Here is a 24,166-nt window from a genome sequence, read left to right on the forward strand (position 1 = left end):
ATGTTTCCACCAAAGTTGTCATTGAAATGATTTTGAATGGAAATAAAATGGTCCAGGGCTAAACAGGCTAATTCAGTTTAGCTAGCAGCAAGTGGAAAACAGGCAATGAAAGCTATGAAAATATAAAATTAGATGAAGCAAACGTTTACATCTACAAAGTATCCTATAAAAAAAAATGGATAGAAGTATAGACTATTAACAGCACATTGGCCTTAGAGAAATGTTTAGTTTAAAGGTGCTGAACAGACTTTCTGTGTGATCTTGAAAAAGTCTCATTTATATATATATATATATATATATATATATATATATATATATATATATATATATATATATATGCCAGATCGTAGTCCCCAATGTAAAATGAGATTATCAGCACCAAAATAGGTTATTTCCAAATGCTATTTCCAGCGTCCTTGGTCGAGTTGGACAAGACTGGACTGCTTTACGGCAGACTTATGTCACTATGACAACAGCACACCGACTGGCACAATTTAGTAGTGAGACATAGGCTGAACGAGTGAGGAGTAAAATCTGTAATTTTTCCTAAAGAAGGGGGTTTCTTGGATGTATTTTGTTGTGATGGTGGACACTGGAACTGGAGCTGCACTGGCAGAAAGAAAAAAGAAAAGGAAAACTAAACGGGACAGTGATAGAGCACAGACTAAAACACCGGTTGAACGGATGGAGAGAACTAAGGGAGTTAAAGGAATGAAAACAGAGCTGGAGTTGTCCCTCTTCCTTCTCCACCGGTATAGAATGCTTCTGTTCTTTTTACATATGCATTGAAACGTTGTATTTGACTATAGTGGCTGTTGGTAGCTCAGTCAAACACTTAGTAAACACTTGTGTGTTAGCCACAGGGCTAGCTCTTTAGCGTTAGCCACAGGGCTAGCTCCGTGACATGGGCAATCTGTTTGATTTGGAGCATTGGTTCAGTCCAAACTAAGGGCTTTGTAAGGTGAGACTGAAATGGTTCTGCATGGAGTTGAATGTTCATGCCAGGGCCTGGAGTTCATCACAACAATACTGGTGATCAGGGAGCTTTCAGAATCGGCTTCAAAATGGGACTATGATTCCCAGTTAACATCAAGCAAACATGAGCTGTAAGTTCCACTCAGATATGAAGAACGACAGCTGTGGAAAATACAGTCTGCAGGAGAAAACACCACTTAACGCTGGAGTGATTGATAGTCTTCTGGTGCCACTGGGCAAATAAGTCATAAAAATGTTATTATAGATATTCAGCACAGTAGTTGGATGTTCAGAAAAGTGGCTTCAGGTCAAATTTAAAAGGTTAAAGGTTAAACTGGTTTAAAATCCCTGTAGGAAAATTCAATCTCTGCATTAATACACACAGTAATTAGCATTGACATTAGCATTAGCACATAGGACACAGGAGCAGTACTTAAGCCCCTTTACAACCACAGGAATTTTGACTTTGAAAAACCTCAGCATGTTTCCACCAAAATGACCCGGGTAAAAAAAAAAGCTTTGTTACATTGAAATTATTTTGGATGGAAATAAAATGAACCAGGGCTCAACAGGCTAATTCAGTTTAGCTATCAGCAAGTGGAAAACAGACAATGAAAGCAATGAAAATGTAAAATTACATGATGCAAACGTTTACATCTACAAAGTATCCTATAAAAAATGGATAGAAGTATAGAATATTAACAGCACACTAGCCTTAGAGAAATGTTTAGTTTAATCAGTAAATAATAAATCCATGTGGTAATTGTTCATTCACCTTACTTTTGTTTTCATGAATCAAAATCTGCTTAATTAATACATAATTGAAGTTAATCCATCAGTTTTATCCACCATTTACCACCATTATCCTCCCGACACCACACCCACCTCCTGTGCCCATTACTCATTTCAGCCCACCCTCGCCCCCCCACCCAGGCCTGGTCCATAGCACTGGAGCTGCCCTGCTGATAGGGTTTCACTCTCTCCAGGGCGAAGCGGAGGGCAGGCGGTACAATACAGCCTCTGGGAATCTACCTGGGAATTTATAGATTCCTCTCCTGACACGAGGACACCTGTTCTGGGACGTTGCCACGGATACCTGAGTCTTAGGTAAGAAAAAGCACGGCTGCGTTTCGACGTTTAATGAATTGACACATGCCTTGAGGTTTTGTGGATTATCTGGGATTGCTGCCACGAGTTGGCAAATAATATTGGGGTTTTTTATGAGTGTAACTGTAACCCTAAACCTAATGTTGGGTGTAAGACCAGAATACATGTTTTAGGACTCATCTGAACTGAAATTATGATCAAATCTAACCCTAATACTCATGTTAAAGTAAGGTTAGGGTTGATGTTAAACCCAAAATGCATGGGTTGGAACTGATTTTAACTGAACATGTGGTTCAAACAACTCAATCTGCATCAGTTATGAGACGTTTAAGGCCAAAATACATTTATTAGACTTCATTTTATATGGAGTATTTTGAAGTTGAAGTGTCTAACATGTACCTGAAGCACACTCTGAACTGCATTTCTTTAAATACTGCTTAACTCTAATCCTAATCCTAACATTAAAATGAGATTAGGGTTACAATTGTTTATATGGAGGACATGTACAACCAAAAAGCACGGATTGGACTTCATTTGAACTGAACACATGGCTCAAAAATGTCAATCTAATACAAAATGTAATTATTAGACTTCATTTTATATGGAATATTTTGAAGTTGAAATGTTTAACATGTACCCGAAGCACAAACTAAACTGCATTTCTTTAAACATGCCTTAAATCTAACCCTAACATTAAGACAGGGTTAGGGTGAAGCTTGTATGGAGGAAGTCCGAGCCCAAAAATGGAAGGAATGGACTTCATTTTAACTGAACACGTGGCTCAAACACATCAATGAACATCAGTAATGAGACTTTTAAGGCCAAAATGCATTATTAGATGTCATTTTTTATGGAATATTTTTGAATTGAAGCAGGTAATATGCACCTAAAGCACAAACCAATCTTAAAAATGACTTAAATTTAATCCTAACAATTAAGATAAGGTTAAAGATGAGTTCATATGGAGGAAGTATAAACCCAAAAAGCATGGAATGGAATTAAGTTTAACTGAACACGTGATTGAAACAAGTCAATCTACATCAGTTATGAGACGTTTAAGGCCAAAATACTGTTATAGGACTTCATTGTATATGGAATATTTTGTAGTTGAAGCACCTTTCAAATTTAAACATGTCTTAATGTAATCCTAACCCTAATATTAAACTGGGATTAAGGTTAAGTTTATATGGAGGAAGTATAAAACCAAAATGAATAGATTGGATTTCATTTTAATTGAAAATATGGATGAAACAGGTCAATATATGTTAATTATTAGATGTTTAACCCTGTAAAGCCTGAATAATTAGAAAAAAAACCCCAGAAAATTCCAGTTCTTTGAAACTGGAGCCTTTGTTGGTCCTTCTGAACAACCAAAAAAATTTTTTTTTCAAATATCAATTTCCACGTATGAGTTTCAATTTTGTATCATATTTGATACATCAGGTCTCAATGCTCAAACTTTATTGTTTGTGAACAAACAAACATAATACAACACAAACATGTCTAACAAATTGGTAATTCCTTTTCTAAATTGTCAAAGTTCTTCGTCCTTCCTCATTAATGACAGTCTTGTAGTGTCACTGGAAAGGCCTCTGGTGAATGAATTCCTCCCCCTGGTGGATTATCTGTGTATTGCATGTATTTAATTGTCTACATCAGGTTTTTTCGAAGAAAAAAAATATCACATTGATAATGTAGAGGGCTTCAAAAGTCATATATCAAATATGATACGTTTGGTGTTATAGGGTTAAGGCCTAAATGCATTTATTATGCTTGATTTAATATGAAATATTTTGTAGTTAAAACACAATTCAAACTTAAACATGGCTTAATCTAATCCTAACCCTAATATTAAACTGTGTTTAAGATTAAGGGTGAGTTTAAATGGAGGAAGTATAAAACCAAAAATGCATGGTTTTGAATTAATTTGAACTGAAAATGTGGCTGAAACAAGTCAATATACGTTGATTATTAGATGTTTAAGGCCTAAATGCACTTATTCCGCTTGATTTTATTGGAATATTTTGTTGTTGAAGCACAACCCAAACTTAAACATGGTTTAGTCTAATCTTAACCCTGATATTAAAATGGGATTAAGGTTAAAGGTGATCTTTTATGGAGGAAGTATACGACCAAAATGCATGGATTGGATTTCATTAAAACTGAAAATGTGGCTGAAACAAGTCAATATACGTTAATTATTAAAAGTTTAAGACCTAAATGCACTTATTACACTGATTTTATCGGAATATTTTGTAATTGAAGCACAACCCAAACTTAAATCTAACCCTAGCCCTACAATGTATCGCCCTTGACCTGGTGGAAGCCAAGAAGTCAATACATTTACGATGGATGTGTCGTCTAGTTTAACACATGTCGCTTAACAAAATTACTCGGCTTAACATTCTTCCTGCTGACTGTCAGGTGCACCTAATGGGGGACTTAAATGTTAATTAAAACTAAATGAGTCATGAGAGCGAGCCTCCGGACGGACCACTTTGCACCTTCTTCCCCGTCCGCTCTTACCTAACAGTGTGGCGGGTGAGGAATGTGTTGGTCTGCGCTGGAGTTTTTAGTCCACATGTGAGCTGGGAGCTGTGGGATGGATGGGAATGCGCTGACTTATGCCCTTCCTCTTCAGCTGTCCCCTGGAGATTTATCTGGAGCTAAAACCGGCTGGTCAAGAGGGACACGGGGGTCTCTTCACTCACATAGGTGGTAACAGGAACCCACGCAGACCCTCTTGGAGCCACTGTCGGTTTGGTGGGCCTCCGTAAACCTGGCCAAAAACACCTGTAATCTAATAGTTTTTTAATCTGTAGCCTCTGGGTCGCATTAATCACTAGAGACAGGCTATTTGAGTGCAAATCTGTGTGCGACACTGTTAAATATATGTCTTGTGCTGATGACAGTTCCACTCATCACAGAGCTATAGAACATAGGTTCATAAAAATAGCTCACACAGGACCGAATCCCAGGCAAGGAAATGAGCTTCAATTACAGCGGATGAAAAGCAATTACATTAACTGTCTCCCTGAAGATGGGCCCTCCAGCTTTTTTTTTTTCGTGTTCTGGGACTCACCTCCAGCCTTACATAATTGCTTTCGACCCGTGCAATAGACAGTGACATACTTCCAGCCTCAGTTGGAGTGGTTAGTCAAGAAACACACAAGCTGCCACTGGGAATGAACATCCCCGAGGGCTCCCGCAGCTTCGACGCCACCTTTAAAGTAACTTCATTAAAGAGCCCAGCAGCTGCAGCCGTCTGGATGTGACGCATCATCACAAACGAATATATGGTCCACAGTATTCACAAGTATGGTTTTTTTCTTGGTGTTTTCTCATGCAAGATACAAATGTAGCATCTGTGAAGTAATAATGATAATAATAATAATAATAATTAACACTATTACTGTTATCAAGACATTTAGTTCATGGTAATATTCAAGTGCTGCTACACAATGAAAACGTCTGAAAACATCGAGCTCAGGGGTGTCGAATATACGACCCGTGGGCCAAATATGGTGGCTGACATGGGCCAAAAACATTAGTCGCTTTTCCACTGGACATCTGTGCAAAACTTTATCGATATTTACTAAATGTCGAAAAAACAGAAGTGTGTAATGTCGGTTTTTCCATTATATCACAAATGCGATGATTTGTTTATTATCGCAAGATGACACAAGAAGTCATTCCATAAACATGGCGACGAATGTAAACATGGTATTGATTTACAGATATATTCATTATTATTATATACTAGTGGCATTGTACCCGTGGTGCCATTGTACGATAGCATGATAAGTAGAACTTGTCTGCCACCACTATCCAGTTGTAAACTACCATTTAATCATGCATTGTGCAGGTAATAATTTGAGCCTACATGCGAGGCATGAAGGGAAGAGCATGTATTTGTTTGGCCTGTCAAGCATGATTAAATTCATCCAGCGGTAGTGAACTGCAGCCTTCACATTGTAGCATGGTCTGGTAGGAGTAGAAATGTCATGAACGACAGCGTAACCACCAGGGTTGGGCAAATTACTTTGAAAAAGTAATTAGTTATAGTTACTAATTACTTTTCCTAAAAAGTAATCGAATTAGTAACGTAATCAGTCCTTCATAAATGTAATTAGTTACCAGGGAAAGTAATTATTGTGTTACTTTTTTGAAAAAACTTCAAATGTGTAAAAGGAAACAGATTTTTGAGTGTGTTTCACAGCCCGTTTCATAGAGTAGAACAGCAGACAGGTACTGAGGACCTGGACTGTGGTGAGGCTGGGGTCCACCAGGGCCCGGCTGAGGTCCACCAGAGCCCAGCTTTTCTACCACATTAATGCATATCTGCATGTATTGGAAGAAGATGCTCCTCCAGTTAATCCCACATCTCCACTTTTTCCAGTCACTCCTCCTGGATACAGCGGTAAATGTCTCCAGTCCAGTCAGTCGGACTGTCATTGATAACTGATAACTCCTCCCCTAAATTAGCTGTGTTCAAGTGAATGGGGTGTTGCTGGGACAGGGTATATTTTGCTGAAAAAGTCACTCTTGCTTCAGTTTTCTCTGTTTCTGATATAGTTACCCTCAGCTTTATTCTGAGATTTAATGTACATCTACATGATCAGTGAATTAAATTCAGGAAAATACTGGATTTTTACTGGAAAAAATGTAAAATAAGGAGGATGATATTATAATAAATGGTGATAAATCACTTAAGAAAGGTTAAATAGAGAGAAAAATCCACTTGGGAACTACCAGAAAAGTAACACTGGGTCTTTGTGGGTTAAAGAATAATTTGTTGATGTAAACATTTTCATCATATAATTTTACTTTTTCACTCTAAAAGATAGAGAAACATTTGCAGTTGTCATTACTTTTAGCTTATTATGATAGTATTTTTCTGGTCTGACCCACCTACAGTATACACACTTAACCTTTAAGTATTAGTAAAACACCTGGAGAGACATTGGTGCATGGGCAGTGAGTATGAAAATGGTGGTGAGCAAAAACAGATTAAAAACGAGACGATGTGGTATAATGGGATGAGGTCTGTTTGTCCAGAACACAACTAGACATATGTCCTGTAGTGGTAACATGCTAAACCTCTTTCTGCACCCTCCAAACATGAATAATATGCATTTCAGATTACACAGTTTTAGTATGAACTTCATATGATGTGCATTTAACAGTCAAACAGACTTTAACATCACCAAATTGATTCACAATTAAATGAAAAGTAAATATGTAATGGGGACGTTGGAGATTTGTGAAATGGGATACTCTGAAAAACTATCTAGAGGTTGAAGGTAGAGGCCCCGAGAACCCGCGAGTAAACAACACTCACATATACAGTTACTATGCATATCTAGGACTGGGGGACAGTACAGAATGGCATCTAAAACCAACCACAAACCCTCCAGTCACTTCAGTTGGATTTATATGCAACATAATCATTATAAGGCACGTTCACAAAATCAGAGCAAGCAAAGAAAACAGGAAAGACTGTCCTAAAATACACAAAAAAACAGCTGCATATGATGGAAATGTGACAGTAAATGTAACATATAACAGTATAATTGGCATGGATTTGAACAGAGATGATGATAGTGATGATTGGACGAGTGCATAGGCTGTTCAGAGAGTGAAGAATTCTACCAAAGTCCCACTGTCATTTAATTCAATAGTCAATTTAATAATAAAAATGATGGATTCGACTTAGGTTTAATGGAAATTGATGTGTTAGTTTCGGTATAATCTTGCCAAATGAGAGAAAACAGAATGTTTGTGGGTTCATGCATGTAAATTAACCGTAACTATGACGCTAACATATAGACAACTGTATTTATGAGTTTACCGGACAATTATAATCAGCAAAATCACCCTGTTACAATTTACCAACCATATTAGTATCACTTCTGATGTTATGTAGCTAGTTTTAATAAAATACAATAGCAGATTTAAGATAGTCTTCATCAAGTTCATCAGTAAATCCGATTGTTTCTTACATGTGCCATTTCAACTAAAAAATTTACTTCACATTGAGTTTTTGTGGAAACTATCCATTCCAAATGGACAGAAATGTTACTTGCAATTAGCATTATTTATACTTTGGAAACCATGCATTTAATATAGTCCGCTAACCCAGACTAAATGGATTACATCATATAATTTATCTGATTTTAATCTAGTCATGCACTTAAATTAACCTCAACCATGGCGCTAACATATAGACAGCTGTATTTACGAGTTTACTGGATGATTACAATGAACATAATCACAATCACCCCCATTACCGCTGACGCTATCTAGCTAGTTTTACTTAACTAGACTAGCAGATTTAAGATAGTCTTCATCAAGTTCGTCATTAAATCCATTTTTTTTTCTCAAACCAGTTCCTTACATTTCGACGAAAAAATGAGTTACACGTTGAGTTTGTTTTTGTGGCAAATGGACAGAAATGTTGCATGCAATTAACATTATTTATACTGGAAACCATGCATTTAATATAGTCAACTAACCCAGACTAAATGGATTACATCAGATATTCTAGCTCATTTAGCTAATGTTAATCCCTCTAGTACGGCCATGCACTTAAATTAACATCAACCATGGCGCTAACATATAGACAACTGTATTTCTTTGTTTGCTGGATGATTTACTACGATGAACACTCGCCCTGTTACACTTTACCAATGACATTAGCATTACCTCGGACATTATCTAGCTAGGTTTAATTAACTAGACTAGCAGATTTAAGATAGTCTTCATCAACTTCATCATTAGATCCATTTTTTCCACAAACCAGTTTCTTGTTGGTGCCATTTTGACTAAAAATTGTAACTTCACATTGAGTTTGTTTTACATTATATAATTTAATATAATTTATCTGATATTAATCCAGCCATGCACTTAAATTAACCTCAACCATGATGCTAACATATAGACAACTGTATGTCCTTGTTTACTGCATGATTAGCTACGATGAACAGAGTCACCCTGTTACATTTTACCAATGACATTAGCATTACCTCTGATGCTATCTAGCTAGTTTTACTTAACTATATTAGCAGATTTAAGATAGTCTTCACCAAGTTCATCATTAAATCCAATTTTTTCCTCAAACCACTTTCTTACTGGTGCCATTTTGACTAAAAAAATAACTTCACATTGAGTTTGTTTTTGTGGAAACTATGCACGCTAAATGGACAGAAATGTTACATGTGATTAGCATTATTTATACTGGAAACCATGCACTTAATATAGTCCTCTAACCCAGACTAAATGGATTACATCATTTAATTTAGCTAATATTAAATCCTGTAGTACAGCCACTACCCCGTTACACTTTACCAACGACTTTACGTCTGATGTTATCTAGCTAGTTTTAATTAGCTAGGCTAGCTGAGTGCACCTGCAGATTTAAGCTAGCCTGCATCAGGTTCATCTGTGAATCCAATTTGTCTCAGTCCAGCTTCTTTTTTGTGCCACAAAATAAGGCCGTTTGTGTTAAACTATGCATTAAAAATTGACAGAACTTTATATGCAGTTAAAACACAAACATGTTACTGTTTCAAACCCAGGTTCATTTCCTTGAGTGCCCTCAACTGTTCCACTGCTCCTAAAGTGTGCTATATGCAAATGCTAATGCTAGCTATTATGCATGTGTACACATGGGTAAAATGTCTAGACTGAAATTCCTTAAAACTAAAGCGAGTTTAACCTTAAATTTGTTTCCTTTGGAGTGAGTTAAGCTAACTACTGATGGATGTAGCATCAAGTTTAACACACAGATAGAGGGTAACATCATTAGCATTAGCATAGCATTTCCCCCCCAACAAATAAGTGGTTGTTCAGGTTCTCTAATGTAGCTTTAAATCCTGAATTGCATAAATAGTCCACAAATAAAGCCTCATGTCATTCTGCCGTCTTTAGCTTTCGACCCCAAATCTATAAGTGTCTTGGTCTAAATATAACGACATCAATGGAAGCTGTCGAACACCTGTTAAATGACACATTTTGAGCTTTGGATGTCTGCACTGCTTGTATTTCAGCCTAACCACTGCTACCGCCTGTGTGTTTGGTGTCAGAAATAACTAAATACCTCCGCTCTGCTTTACACGATGTCATTTTGCATTAACCCTTTAACCCCTGTTGTGTCTGTGGTGACATGTTCTGAATGTAGGATTTATTTCAAATATTCATATAAATTCAACCCCAAGGTTGAAAAACACTGGGTTACAGGGTTAAAATATGACACTAGAGCAGTGTTTTTCAACCTTGGGGTCGAGACCTCACATGGGGTCGCCTGTAATTCAAATGGGGTTGCCTGAAATTTCTAGTAATTAATAAAAATGAAGAAAAACAAAACAAAACGTACTAATAAAAATATGAGTTGAGAGAGACAATCACAATACACATCATGCCTTTAACATGACAAACTGTGGTTGTGAAACTGCAGCACTGTGGTTCTGTTTATCTGTCAAATGTTCATTATGGTCAGTTTCAGATGCTGCAGCTCTTTCATAATTCATAGTTTCAGTTCTTGTTTGTTCAGTATTAATTGTCAGCCTTGTAAATCACAGCTGGACTGACTGGACATATCCTGACCAAGGAAAATATAATTCTCCCTTTGTGCAGTAATCTACACCTGGCTTTACTGCCTCTGTCCATAGTAATATACATTATATAGACTAAATGTCCTCTAAAATTAACATTTATGTGCAACATAGTATAGCATACTATTACATGATCAAAAACAAATTAATAAAAAAAAAAAAAAAAGTCTCTGTTTTGAATGCCAGGGGTCACCAGAAATTTGTGATGTTAAAATGGGGTCACGAGCTAAAAAAGGTTGGGAACCATTGCATTACTTTATTCCATTTTTGTTCAGTTTTGTTCATTTTATTCATTATTTTATTAAATTTTTGTTCAGTTTTGTTCATTTTTGCTCATTTTATTCAAAACTTTATTCTTTTTTTTTGTTTTGTTCATTATTTCATTACTTTAATCCATTTTTGTTCAGTTTCGTTCATTTTATTCATTATTTTATAAACAATTTTGTTCAGTTTTGCTCATTTTATCCATCACTTTATTCAGCTTTTCTTTGGTTTTGTACATTTTATTCATTATTTCATTCTATTTTTGTTTTTTTTCCCCTTTTGTCATTATTTTACTCAGTTTTGTGAATGTAAATGTTGGGGGTCAGGGTGCTGTTGGGGGTCAGAGGTCACTGGACACTGATAACAGGTTGTGTTGTTGTTGTTGGGGGTCAGAGGTCACAGTTGTGGACACTGATAACAGGTTAATTTTTAAAAAAATGTTTAATGTTGTTTAATTGCTCTATATTCGTATACCTGCCTTTTGCACTTGCTTTTTATCTGTTTTGAATGTGTTTGGTTTCTGTTTTTATCTGCTGTATGTAAGGTGTCTGAGTTCTATGAAAAGCCCTATCCAAATAAAATGTAGTATTATTATTATTATGATAAATGTCATCTAAAATTAACATTTATTTGCAACATACTATAGCAAAGTATTACATGATAAAAATAATAATAATAATAATAATAATTTTAGCCAAAAAAAAGTCTCTGTTTTGAATGTCTGGCGTCACCAGAAATTTGTGATGTTAAAATGGGGTCACGAGCCAAAAAAGGTTGAAACACACTGAGTTAAAGGCTTAAAATATGACATTAGAGTCTGAAACATGCCCCGTAAATGAAGTCCTTGTTCCTCTGTGCTGTCATTTAGCCATGCCTGTCACAACCCCTGCCCCTCCCAACAAGAGGAAGAAGGCCAACAGGATCATCACCGACCTGTCCAACGTCAGCCAGAACGGTAAAACACACCGACGGAGAGCCCATCACGCATTCCCAACACATGTAAACACACCACACTCTGTCCTCTGCGCTCCTTCATCTGATTAATCGGTGTAATAAATGTCAGATCTAATTGTAAATCTGCATCTCTGGTGCCTGCTCTTTGTCTGCCGAGCATTGGTTTGTTAAAGCAGCTGCGTGGGCGTAAATCGTCGCGTGTGCTCTTATGATGCCGCAATTAAATAAGCACACGCATACTTGTTCGGAGCAGTAACGCAATATCTAACATTCACGTGGCATCTCCTGGAGCGATGTGGGTCATTATCAGATGGCTGAGCGGCTACAAATCTGTCAACATTAATGGTGTCACAAAATACCAGACGCTGAATCCGCTCCCGATGTTTGTTAGTGAAGCCCAGTGGATATATGTAGGCATTAAACAACTAATCCGCGCCGTAAAGCCTATTTATGACTGTTTAATTATTAATTACTGGGGTTTATTTTAGCTCCACCCATGCACCATCGCTGTGGCGTCTCCAGCTCTGCCTTTAGTTGTTTTTTTTGGTTTTGTTTTGGTTTCATATTCTTTTATTTATTCCTAAAATATCTCCGTCAGATTTTACCTGCTGCGGGAAAATACCCAGCAGACGGCGAGTGTTTAGCGCATTTAGCCTCTGCCAAAACCCACCGGTGGGTCCATCTGTCCGAACCCACGCTGAGCAAACCCACAGAAATTTATTTTCAATTCTAGCAGGGATTCCAAGCTGTGCAGTGTTGAATTTTGGGAAGGGAACCATGCACCAGACAGACAGGACGCTTCTATTTTTACCCCAGGATGTATGTTCTTCTGCCCATGTTTTTATGTGTTTAGTTCTCAAATCTGTCCATGCCACATCTGTATCTCACTCTGTCTTTCTACCGGTTTGTTTTCAGAGACTTAATCCTGCTTTATCCCCCCCCCACCCCACCCCACCCCTTTTTTTTTTTTTTTGGCTCTGGTTAATGCTCACTCATCTGTCCATCATGTTTGGTACAGTGTCCTGTCTATCATTGACTTTACATGAAACTTGGAAAAAAAAAACGAATTATTGTGTCAGTCTGAGTAAAACTGGACGTTAAAAATGCAAAATAATCAACAAAAGGAGCAAAATGTATGTGTATGTATGTTTATAGTAGGTGTTTCATGGATGTTTTTATTTTGTTTTATGTACATTTTTAGTGCACAGCTGAAATTTCAGTTTTCTGTAACTTCTGCTGCTTCTGTCTCGACCACAACATTATTGCAAAAGAGATTTTTATTATAATAATAATAATAATAATAATAATAATAATAATAATATCAACAAAAATTACCCCCAAAAATTGGACAAACACGACCAATTGGATGGATGGATGTTAGTGTATGTTAACACTGCGTCAAATACAACACGATTAGCAGTTAGGTTTAGGGTTAGCGTTAGCATTAGCGGTTACAGATCTGTAAACTGGAGATCTTGGTGTAAATTGACACGCGATCAAATGGTGTTGAATAACAGCAGAAAGGATGAAAATGCATCAGTATAGTACAGCAGATGCCATAAGAAGTGATGTGACATACAACAGGATTTCATGAGATCAGTCTGTCCTCCTCCTCTTCCTCCTCCTCCTCTTCCTCCCCCCTTCCTCCTTCTTCTTGTCCTCCTCCTCTTCCGTCTACTCCTCCTTCTCTTCTTCCTCCTCCTCATCTTCCTACACCTCCCCTCCTCTTTCTCCTCCTCCTCTTCCTTCTACACCTCCTCCTCCTCTTTCGTCTACTCCTCTTTCTCCTCCTCCTCCTTCTCCTTCTCCCCCTCCTCCTCTTCCTCTACCTCCTCCTCCTCCTTCTCTCCCTCCTCTTTCTCCTTCTCCTTGTCCTCCTCCTCTTCCTTCTACACCTGCTCCTCCTCCTCCTTCTCCCCCCTTCTTCCTCTTCCTCCTTCTCCTCCTCTACCCCCTTCTCCTCGTCCTCCTTTTCCTTCTCCTCCTCCTCCCCCTCTTCCTCCTCGTCCTCTTCCTCCTCCACTTCCTCCTTTTCCTCCTCTTCCTCCTCTTCCTCTTCCTCCTCCTTCTCCTCCCCCTCCCTCTCCTCCTCCTCCTCCTCTTCTTCCTCCTCCTTCTCCCCCTCCTCCTCTTCCTCTACCTCTACCTCCTCTTCCTCCTCCTCCTCTTCCTCCTTCTCCCCCTCCTCCTCCTCCTCTTCCCCCTCTTCCTTGTCTTCCTCCTTCTCCCCCTCCTCCTCTTCCCCCTCCTCCTCTTCCTCCTCCTCCTCCTCTTACTCCTCCTCCTCTGTCAGTCTGTCCAAATTTGTCCCAGTCAGCAGCCGGCTCCAGTTTCACATTCTTCTGAATTAACACTCTAATCAATATCCCCATGGGAGAGTTCGCTGGGCTCAGCAGCCTCAATTATTCTCCCTCTCCCTCTCTCTCTCTCTCTCTCTCTCTCTCTCTCTCTCTCTCCCTCTCTCTCTCTCCCTCCCTCTCTCTCTCTCACACACTTACATGAGGCTGATTTACGAGTTACTGCTAACAACTCTTTGCAGCGTTGCATTGCCAGCTCCCCTCTTTATAGATGCGTCGGTGCACGAGTGTGTGTTGCTTTATGGCCGGGCTCCAGGTGTTATGAGTGATATCGGAGTGTATGTGCTGGATGAGAGGAGTGTTTTATGGGGGGGCTCTGTGGAGCAGTAAAATCCATCACATCTCTCCATCAGCGCCGCTGGAACGAGAGCGTGGAGTGTTCCAAGGGTTTCCCTGCCTCCATAAACAGTCCTACCACAGAACGCCGCCGTCACATTCCCCCGTGACCCCTTCCGCTGTATTACTTTGGCCTAGTTACCCCCACGACTCCCACGCTTCCACGCCACAACGGGCCGCACGTCTAGTTCACACCGTGAAGGATGGGGATGTGGAGGGGGGAATCAAATGAATCTTTCATGGTCAATATCAGGCGTGAAGTGGGTTTAGTACAGAAAAATATCTGCCAAAGCTGCGCCACAAAAGAATGAAAATATGTAAAACACCAGCCTGATTTAACCCATAAAGAGTCAAACATCCACTGTCCACCAAAAGCATCTACTGGTCTAAACTGTTGAACCACTAATCCTGTCAATGCATGTAAATAATTGGTGTAAAATGCAGTTTGTCACCTTTTCACAGTCATCAGATATGACCCAATTGGATGTTCAGGGGCTCCGTAGTTACCATGGAAACACCGTCATCTTCTACAACATTGATTCACCAGTAAAAAAAAAAATCGTTGCGCTTATTCATAAAAATCCAAGCGACCCTTCAGCTTTATTCAGCCCATCAAGTGTACAATCCTGAGCTACTGGTACTTATCTTGGGGTTTTCCATTGTATGCTACTTTATTCTTGCATCCACTGCATTTGTCTGACACTTGTTATTACTTTTAACCCATAAAGATCCAGTGCTACTTTAAATGTTTCTCTATATCTAATTTTTCTTACGTGATTTATCACTCTTTATTATAATATTGGTGGTTAACCCTTAAAAACTCACAACACTTATACCTTCCTAAGTAATTTTTTATTAAGAAAATTAAATATAGATAAAATAGATTTCCAAATTAACCCATAAAGACCTAAACATCAAACGGCGATCAAAATCATTCACTGATATAAAATGTTTAATACCTGTTGATCCACTAATTCTATCAAAATCTGTAAATAATTGGTGTAAAATACAGTTATTCATCTTTTCATGGTCATCAGCTATGACCCATTTAGATGTCCAGGGGCTCTGTAGTTACCGTGGAAACACCGTCATCTTCTACAACATTGATTCACCAGTAAAACCCATGGAGTTGGATCAATGACAGTGGATGGACACACTGGGTTTATGTTCAGTTAGTGCTAGATTTTGCTGAAAAAGTGACCTTTTCTTCATTTTTTTCTGTTTTGATACAATAACCTTTGACTTTACTCAGAGCTTTTATGAACAGCTTCATAATCAGTGAAACATAGAAAAATAGATGATTTTCACTGGAAAAGTTGAAAAGGACTTGGAGACCGCAGACCTCCGCCAAGGCAGATCAGTGCCCCCCCCCCCCCCCCCCATCACCACCAAAATTTAATAATTTGTTCCTTGTGCCAGTATCAACATTTCCTGAAATGTTCATTCAAATCCATCCATAACTTTTTGAGTTATCTTGCACATGGACAGACAGACAAACCAATGCCAACATAAACATAAGCTCCTTGGCAGAGGTAAAAAGTAGATGTATTTCCGTTAGAGGGGTTTATCTTTGGAATGGCCTGGAAGATCAATTAAAACAGTCTAAAACAATTAAAACTTTTTAAAAAAGATGTACAAATGAACTATTTTTCAAAAACATAAAGCTCAGGATTGACTAAAGAAAAGACTTGTTTAAAAGACTAGGATCAGTATTGGTAATTGAGATTAGGAGATGATTTAGCTGAATTAAATTTAATATGTATTCTCTTCTGTTGTATATTTAGTATTGATTACATTAAAAAAAAAATTGTTTGTTTTTTTGTTTTCATGTGGAAACATTGTGTTAATTGTAAATAGGGTTAATAGGGCAAAATAAGACTGTACTTCAGCCTAAACCCTTTTGGTCGTATTGTATATGGAATAATGGATATGTTGTTTTTGTTTGTTGTTTAAAGTAATTAATGACCGAATAAACTACTACTTCACTACTTCATGTACAGCGAAATAGTAGATTTTCACCCATATTTGTCTCTTTGTTCAAAATTTAAAAATGGGGTATTATTGAAGTTATTATTGGCATATACTAATAAATATTAATACTTGATTCCTTCTTAATAACCTTGATTAACTAAACTGTGCATCATACGTCATCGTCATACGCCTGCAGACAGAGGTCGACTCCAGACAGATTAGTTTCTTTTTGTTTCTGGTTAATGCTGCCGACTCCAGACGCAGAGCCCCTCCATTAAACCTACAGAACTGTGTCTGTGTTGCGTTGTCTCCGCACACCCACCTGTTAATCTATATTCAGTCGCTGTGTCTGATCCTCCTCCTCAGACGATGAGTCAGACTCCGAGGCCGCCGAGCTCGACCTGGGCACCAAGATTAAGACGCCCAAGGACACCATGTTGGAGGAGTTGTCCCTGCTCACCAACAAGGGCTCCAAGATGTTTAAGATGAGGCAGCAGAGGGTGGAGAGGTTCATCGTCACCAACGAGAACATGGTGAGAACAAGCGGACGGAGTGGGTTTAACTGGTACCGGATGGAAAGGAAGAAGAAGCTAATGGCTGATTAACTGGCCCATGTCGTCCTCATCCTTCTCCACAAAGATTTAGAGCACACTGTAAAAAATGACTGTAGAATTAACACCAAAAAGTGTCAAAATTGCAACATAAAAAAACTGTAAGTGACAATACAATGAAAAGTTATTTATTTGAAAAGATTTTTGTGTTAATGATTGAATCAAATATAGCTGTAGTTTTTATAGGAAGAGTATGTGAACAAAACCAGATCTGTATATAGAAATTATGTATTTCTATTGTTTTTCGAAAATAAAACTGTAAATTGAAAAATAATGTGGTGCCATTAAAATTATATGACCATAATGTTGAAATAATGGCATATTTGCTTTTTTATCAGTAAACTTTTCACAATTTAACATTTTAAATTTGTAAATTAGTGGGTTGGTAGAGTTTGTAGAGCGGCTATTGTCGGAAGACCAGAAAAGGGTTATATCAACTAAATGTAAACTAATTTTCTGACATTAAGGTGGGCACCAATGCTAGGTACTATGTGTATTAGGATGGGTAAAATGCAAGGAATGAATTCACCTATGGGGATAATAAGGCGCTAATTGCTCATGCTAATGCTAATGCTAATGCTATGCACTATATATGTGTTATGTGTAAAATGCATAGCTTGAATTTTTGTACAGTGATAATAAAATAAGTTACCCTTCATTTTAAATATGTAAGAACTTAAATATATTGAAATACGCAGGAGTAAAAGTAAAAAACAAACAACACTAAAACGTGGAAGCATTTTAGCTCAGAATAATGTCAAATTCAGATTTAAGCCTTGACGATCACAAGTAGATGTTTGTTTTTGTGTGGACTGATCTCCTGTCGGTCTGGTCTTCCAGCAGAACCTGGAGAACCTACTCATGTCTCCTCCGATTCCTCCGCCAAAGCCTGAGATGCCGAAAGACGAAGGTGCATCAACACGTCAGGTTTTATTGTACGTTTCCACTCTTTCCGTCTTTGGTTTGACCGTCGGTCGTCTCTGTCCTCAGTGGTTCAGGGAGATGAGGAGGTGAACACCCAGGAGGAGAAGGAGAGGAGGAGGAAGGCGTACATCCGCACCTACGTATCGCCATGGGAACGGGCCATGAAAGGCAACGAGGAGCTGACGGCCACCATGAAGGCCTCCATGCCCGGTCCCATCCAGATCCACCTGGACCTGCCCCAGTACAAGAGCTTCAACAGGTAAGCAAGTACTCTGAGGTACTACATACTCATCAAGTACTCTGAGGTAGTACATACTCATCAAGTACTCTGAGGTAGTACATACTCATCAAGTACTCTGAGGTACTACATACTCATCAAGTACTCTGAGGTACTACATACTCATCAAGCACTCTGAGGTAGTACATACTCATCAAGTACTCTGAGGTAGTACATACTCATCAAGTACTCTGAGGTAGTACATACTCATCAAGTACTCTGAGGTACTACATACTCATCAAGTACTCTGAGGTAGTACATACTCATCAAGTACTCTGAGGTAGTACATACTCATCAAGTACTCTGAGGTAGTACATACTCATCAAGCACTCTGAGGTAGTACATACTCATCAAGTACTCTGAGGTAGTACATACTCATCAAGTACTCTGAGGTGATACACAGTCATCAAGTACTCTGGGGTACTACAAACTCAGGAAGTATTCTGAGGTACTACATACTCATCAAGTACTCTGAGGTAGTACATATTCATGAAGTACTCTGAGGTAGTACATACTCATCAAGTACTCTGAGGTAGTTCATACTCATCAAGTACTCTGAGGTAGTACATACTCATCAAGTACTCTGAGGTACTACATACTCATCAAGTACTCTGAGGTAGTACATATTCATCAAGTACTCTGCGGTACTACATACTCATCAAGTACTCTGAGGTAGTTCATACTCATCAAGTACTCTGAGGTAGTACATATTCATGAAGTACTCTGAGGTAGTACATACTCATCAAGTACTCTGAGGTAGTACATACTCATCAAGTACTCTGAGATAGTACATATTCAGGAAGTCCTCTGAGGTAGTACATACTCATGAAGTACTCTGAGGTAGTACATATTCAGGAAGTACTCTGAGGTACTACATATTCATCAAGTACTCTGAGGTACTACATACTCAGGAAGCACTCTGAGGTAGTACATACTCATGAAGTACTCTGAGGTAGTACATACCCATGAAGTACTGTGAGTTGGTACATACTCATCAAGTACTCTGAGGTACTACACAGTCATCAAATACTCTGTGGTAGTACACAGTCATCAAATACTCTGTGGTAGTACACAGTCATTTAGTACTCTGAGGTAGTACTCAGTCCTCAAGTACTTTGAGGTAGTACATACCCATGAAGTACTTTGAGGTATTACATACTCATGAAGTACTCTGTGGTAGTACACAGTCATGTAGTGCTCTGAGGTAGTACTCAGTCGTGTAATACTCTGTTGTGTAGGTCTCAGTCATGAAGTACTCAGTCTTGTACTACTCTGAGGTAGTACTCAGTCGTGTGGAACTCTGAGATAGTACTCAGTCATGTAGTACTCAGCCATGTAGTACTCTGAGGTAGTACTCTGACGTAGTAGTCAGTCATTTAGTACTCAGCCATGTAGTACTCTGAGATAGTACTCTGAGGTAGTACTCAGTCATGTAGTACTCTGAGGTAGTACTCTGAGGTAGTACTCAGTCATGTACTCAGTGCACTTGTCTCATTCAGTTTTCCTTCCGGTTCTGTTTTTATCTCCTGTCGTCGTTCAGTCCAATCAGTCAAACGTCATAAAGTCGTGTCATTCAGACTCGTCTCAGCCTAAACTCGTAACTGCCGCCTCATCCTCCGACTCACCTGCACAGGTCGCTATGACAACCGGTGGCATTAAAGGGCAGCCTCCTTCCTGCCTGCGTTTCCATGGCGTCGTTCAGCAGCTGCACCACAGATTTAGAAATGTGCCAACCTGTACGTGCACTTCCCCCAGATGTAATTATGTTCATCTGATCTGAACCCTTAGCTCCTTCCATGACACAACAGTCACAGCAGCTGGATCAGGATCTGGATCTGGATCTGGATCTGGATCTGGACCTGGATCTGGGTCTGGGTCTGGATCCTCCACCGACCACCGGAGGATCTGAATAAGTAACGCACGCTGAGGTCACCAAAGTAAAATAAGACTGTGTTCACCTGCACTTTAATGTAACAAAAAGTAAAGAAGAAATTAAAGCTCAGACCATCGAGTACGTGCAATATTACAAATATCTCAGGACGGTTATTGATGATAAATTCAGCTTTGAGAACATTTGTGAAGTCGTATGTAAACAGGACAGCATCTTTTAAATAAATATACGTCTTGTTGTGCCTTTTGCATATATATATATATATATATATATATATATATATATATATATTTTTTTTTTTTTTTTTTTTCATAATCTCCCTCATGTTACATTTTTAACATAGTTTTCACATTTCTTATGTGATGAAATAATGAGAAAACAATGAAGAAGAAGGGACATTGTTAGCAAAAATATATCATTAAGTGCACATAAAAACAGTTGTGTACATCCATTGTCATTTGTGAAATTACGTGGGTTTATTGGGGAATCAGTGTTGCAAAAAAAAAATTATTAAAAAAAAAAATTATGTAAAAGAAATAATGCTTATGTTATCTGTGGTGGCCCAGAGGGGCAATAGCTCAGAAAATTATCCACTATAAGAAAAAAAAGAAGGGAGATTGTGATTTATTTAAAAAGAAGTATCTGAAAAATAAATGTACCCCTTAAATAAAAGTACACTTGCATGAAACAAGTATCTCCTAAAAAAAAAAAAAAAAACTTTTAATAAAAAATTAATTTGAACAAAGAAACAAAATAAACTTGAATGATTAAAAAAAAAAAAAAAATCTCCAAAAAAAAAAAAACTTCTACAAAAAAGTGTCTCAAAATAAAATTGAGCAACATCAAAAATTATACATTTATCAAAAAAAAGAGCGCTTGAAAATGTAAAACTTCATATGCCTAAAAAAGAAAACCCCGTCACTTTTTAAATAATGTTCATCAAAAAAAAAGAAAGAAAGAAAATAAAAACATCAGCCACTTTTTCAATTAAGGGGGGCGCTGTTTACCCGAAAGGTCTCTTGCCTTAAAATTAAGGCCACCACAAAAAATAAAAGCATAGGCTGAAAATTTTTAAGGCCTTCAGCTAATGTGGCTAATGCTAGGGAAGTAACCCACGGGAAGTGGAGGTTGGTGCTCTAAAAATAAAGTTATTTAAAAAATATTTACATTAATATAGTTTGCAAAGTGGTTAAACCATTAAATGAGGTTCCCGTGTCTGCTTAAGGTTAGGCCTGGGTGTTAAATAGTTATGGTTAGGATTAGGGTATTGTTAGGGTTAGTTGTCATTGGTAAATGGCCCTTGTGTGCACTGTGAAGGTTCGTTGCTAAGCTAATGCTAACGCGAAAAGTTGACCGCAACTTTGTGAACTACCAGTGTGAGTAAAAATTTGTGTGCTTACGGTGGTGAATTGTTCAACTGCTTGGCATTTAATACTATTTTGATGAATATTAACTACAAGAAGTTTTAAAATTATTTTATTTTGAGAGGAGCAGTTTACACAGAATTTTCACTACTTCTAACCTATATCCACTGGCCCCCCTGGGAATGCTGGGCCCCATGAATTTGTCATGTTTACCCCCCCGTACGGCGCCCCAGACCTACAGGTGTAAATAAAGTAACCTGGACCTGTTCTGTTCCCCCCCCCCCCAGGACGGCGTTGCCCTTCGGAGGCTTCGATAAAGCCTGTAAGTCGCTGACCTTTGAACTGCCGGAGGTGCACTTGGCCCCCGAGGAGCCGGAGCCGCTGCCCAGCCTGCAGGCCGACATCCGCTCACGCCCCTCCTTCAACCGCACGCCCATTGGCTGGGTCTGCAGCGACGACTGCACCAACATCCACATGGACCTGGACATCCCCTTCGACGGCGAGACAGAGGACCTGTGAACGAGCACGCACGCCTACGGAGACGAACGCATCACACGTGCACACGACACACAGCGGAGGCTAATGTCATGTTACGTACTTTAACTGCATGCAATGAATTTGATCCAAATGAAGTGACTTTATGGAAAACGGACGAAGTCTCTCCCCCAGGCTCATGTGTGCTTTCTGACCTTTAACCCCAAATCTGAATGAGTCTTACTCTGATTGTGCAAACTGTGACCTACAACCTGAAACTTCTGTGTGAATAAAAAGCACTCTGCACTCTTTAAACTATGTATTTATGCAATAAAGTTCCCCTTTACAGAACGCCTGGGTTTCATCCACAAATTTACACCTACAAGTATTTTTCTGGTGAATATAAATTTTTTCTCACATCTAACCTTGTGATTTATTTGATTCTTTGTATTTTTCAGTAAAATCAGGTATTTTCCTATTTTTAAATTTATTGATCAGTAGATCAGGGGTGTCAAACTCATTTTAGTTCAGTTCCACATTCAGCCTAATATGATCTAAAGTGGGCCGGACCAGTAAAATAATATAATAGGATAAGAACTTTTGAGAGTAAAAAGTAAATTCTGTAATGAAAATGTTTATATCCATGAATTGTACTTGATCATAACATGAACAAATACGAAAAAGCTGAAAATTCCTTAGTATTATAAATACAATGTTAACAATATTACACCTTAGTTTATCATTTATACATGCAAATCACAACTTACAGATCACAGTAGATCAACAAATACACAAAACATTAAATAACGGAGAATATTATTAAAATTCCACATACTTCTCTTAAGACATTTCACACATTCATATTTTTTGTAAAAGACTAGTCTGTAAATGTAAACATTTTTGTGTAATTTTACTTTTTTTTTTACACTAATACAAAGAGACAAATTTGCAGTTTTCATTATTTATAGGTTATTATGATAGTATTTTACTGATCTCATCCACTTTAGACTGAAATGACTTTAAATGATTTGAACATCCTTGATTACTAATATCTTCAGTCATTTTTGCATTTCACAAATTCATCCCAGGGGCCGGACTGAACCCTTTGGTGGGCCGGATTTGGCCCCCGGGCCGCATGTTTAACACCTGTGATGTAGATGTTCATAGAAGCTCAGAGTAAAATCAGAGAAAATGAAAGAAAAAGTAACTTTAAAAAAAAAAAAAAAAACCCAAACAAACAAAAAAACGTCATTAATTGAACAGAAAAATGTGTGTATATCCACTGTCATTTGTCAGCCTACATGGGTTTTTATTGGTGAACAATGACCTAAACACACAAGGTGCAAAAAAGATGCAAAAAGATAAAAACTGGAGAAAAAAAAAAAAAAAAGTAAATGATGCAAAAATTTAAAAACATACAAGATGTTATGTGAAAACTATTTTAATAAATGGAGCACAAGGAAAGTTAGGTTAAGAATTATGCAACAGACAAAACAAGATAGATATATATTTAACAAATGCAAAAATAAAGCCAAAGGTTTTTATATGAAAAACAAAAAAATTAAGCAAAAGTGACATTTTCTGCAAAATATACCATTAACTGAACATGAAAACAAGCATCTCCATCCACTGCCATTCATCAACAGACGAGGAAAATTCTGTGAAAAAAAGAAGGAAAAATTATGTAAAATTTACGTCAAAAATGTTAAACACACAAGATGGAAATAATGCAAAAGATGGAACAAGATGCAAAGAAGACATAAAAGACCCAAAAATGATGAAAACTATGAAAAAAAACATGATGATGTAAATAATGCAAAAATAATAATAAAAAAACCCATTATACAATATTTTTTTCAATTGTTTTGATATTTTTGAACAGGCACAGCGACGACAGCTCAGTAGGACTACTGGGGTCCTAGGGAATGCGGATGGCGGGAACTTTTGTAAAAACTATATTAAAAATGTAACACAAGGAAAATTATGTAAAAACAGATAGAAAAATGATGCAAAAGTCGCAACAATATGTTTTTTTTTGTTTTTTTAAAT

At 37.9% G+C, this 24,166-nt stretch overlaps 1 protein-coding gene across 2 annotated transcripts; it reads left to right on the forward strand.

The window, feature by feature from the left end:
• Positions 1–1,968: 1,968 nt before the first annotated feature.
• Positions 1,969–22,465, forward strand: myoz1b (myozenin 1b). 2 transcript variants are annotated; one of them, XM_030163107.1, is made up of 6 exons: positions 1,969–2,082; positions 11,827–11,913; positions 16,943–17,109; positions 18,028–18,097; positions 18,178–18,370; positions 21,931–22,465. In XM_030163107.1, the coding sequence occupies exons 2-6, from the start codon at positions 11,829–11,831 to the stop codon at positions 22,160–22,162; spliced, it is 747 nt and encodes a 248-aa protein (XP_030018967.1). In that variant the 5' UTR covers positions 1,969–2,082; positions 11,827–11,828; the 3' UTR covers positions 22,163–22,465. The 2 variants fall into 2 exon arrangements, with proteins under 2 accessions (XP_030018967.1, XP_030018968.1); XM_030163108.1 differs by having other exon boundaries at positions 18,031–18,097.
• Positions 22,466–24,166: the final 1,701 nt, after the last annotated feature.

This window comes from Sphaeramia orbicularis, chromosome 19 (genome assembly GCF_902148855.1).
Source record: "Sphaeramia orbicularis chromosome 19, fSphaOr1.1, whole genome shotgun sequence".
Lineage (NCBI taxonomy): Eukaryota > Metazoa > Chordata > Actinopteri > Kurtiformes > Apogonidae > Sphaeramia > Sphaeramia orbicularis.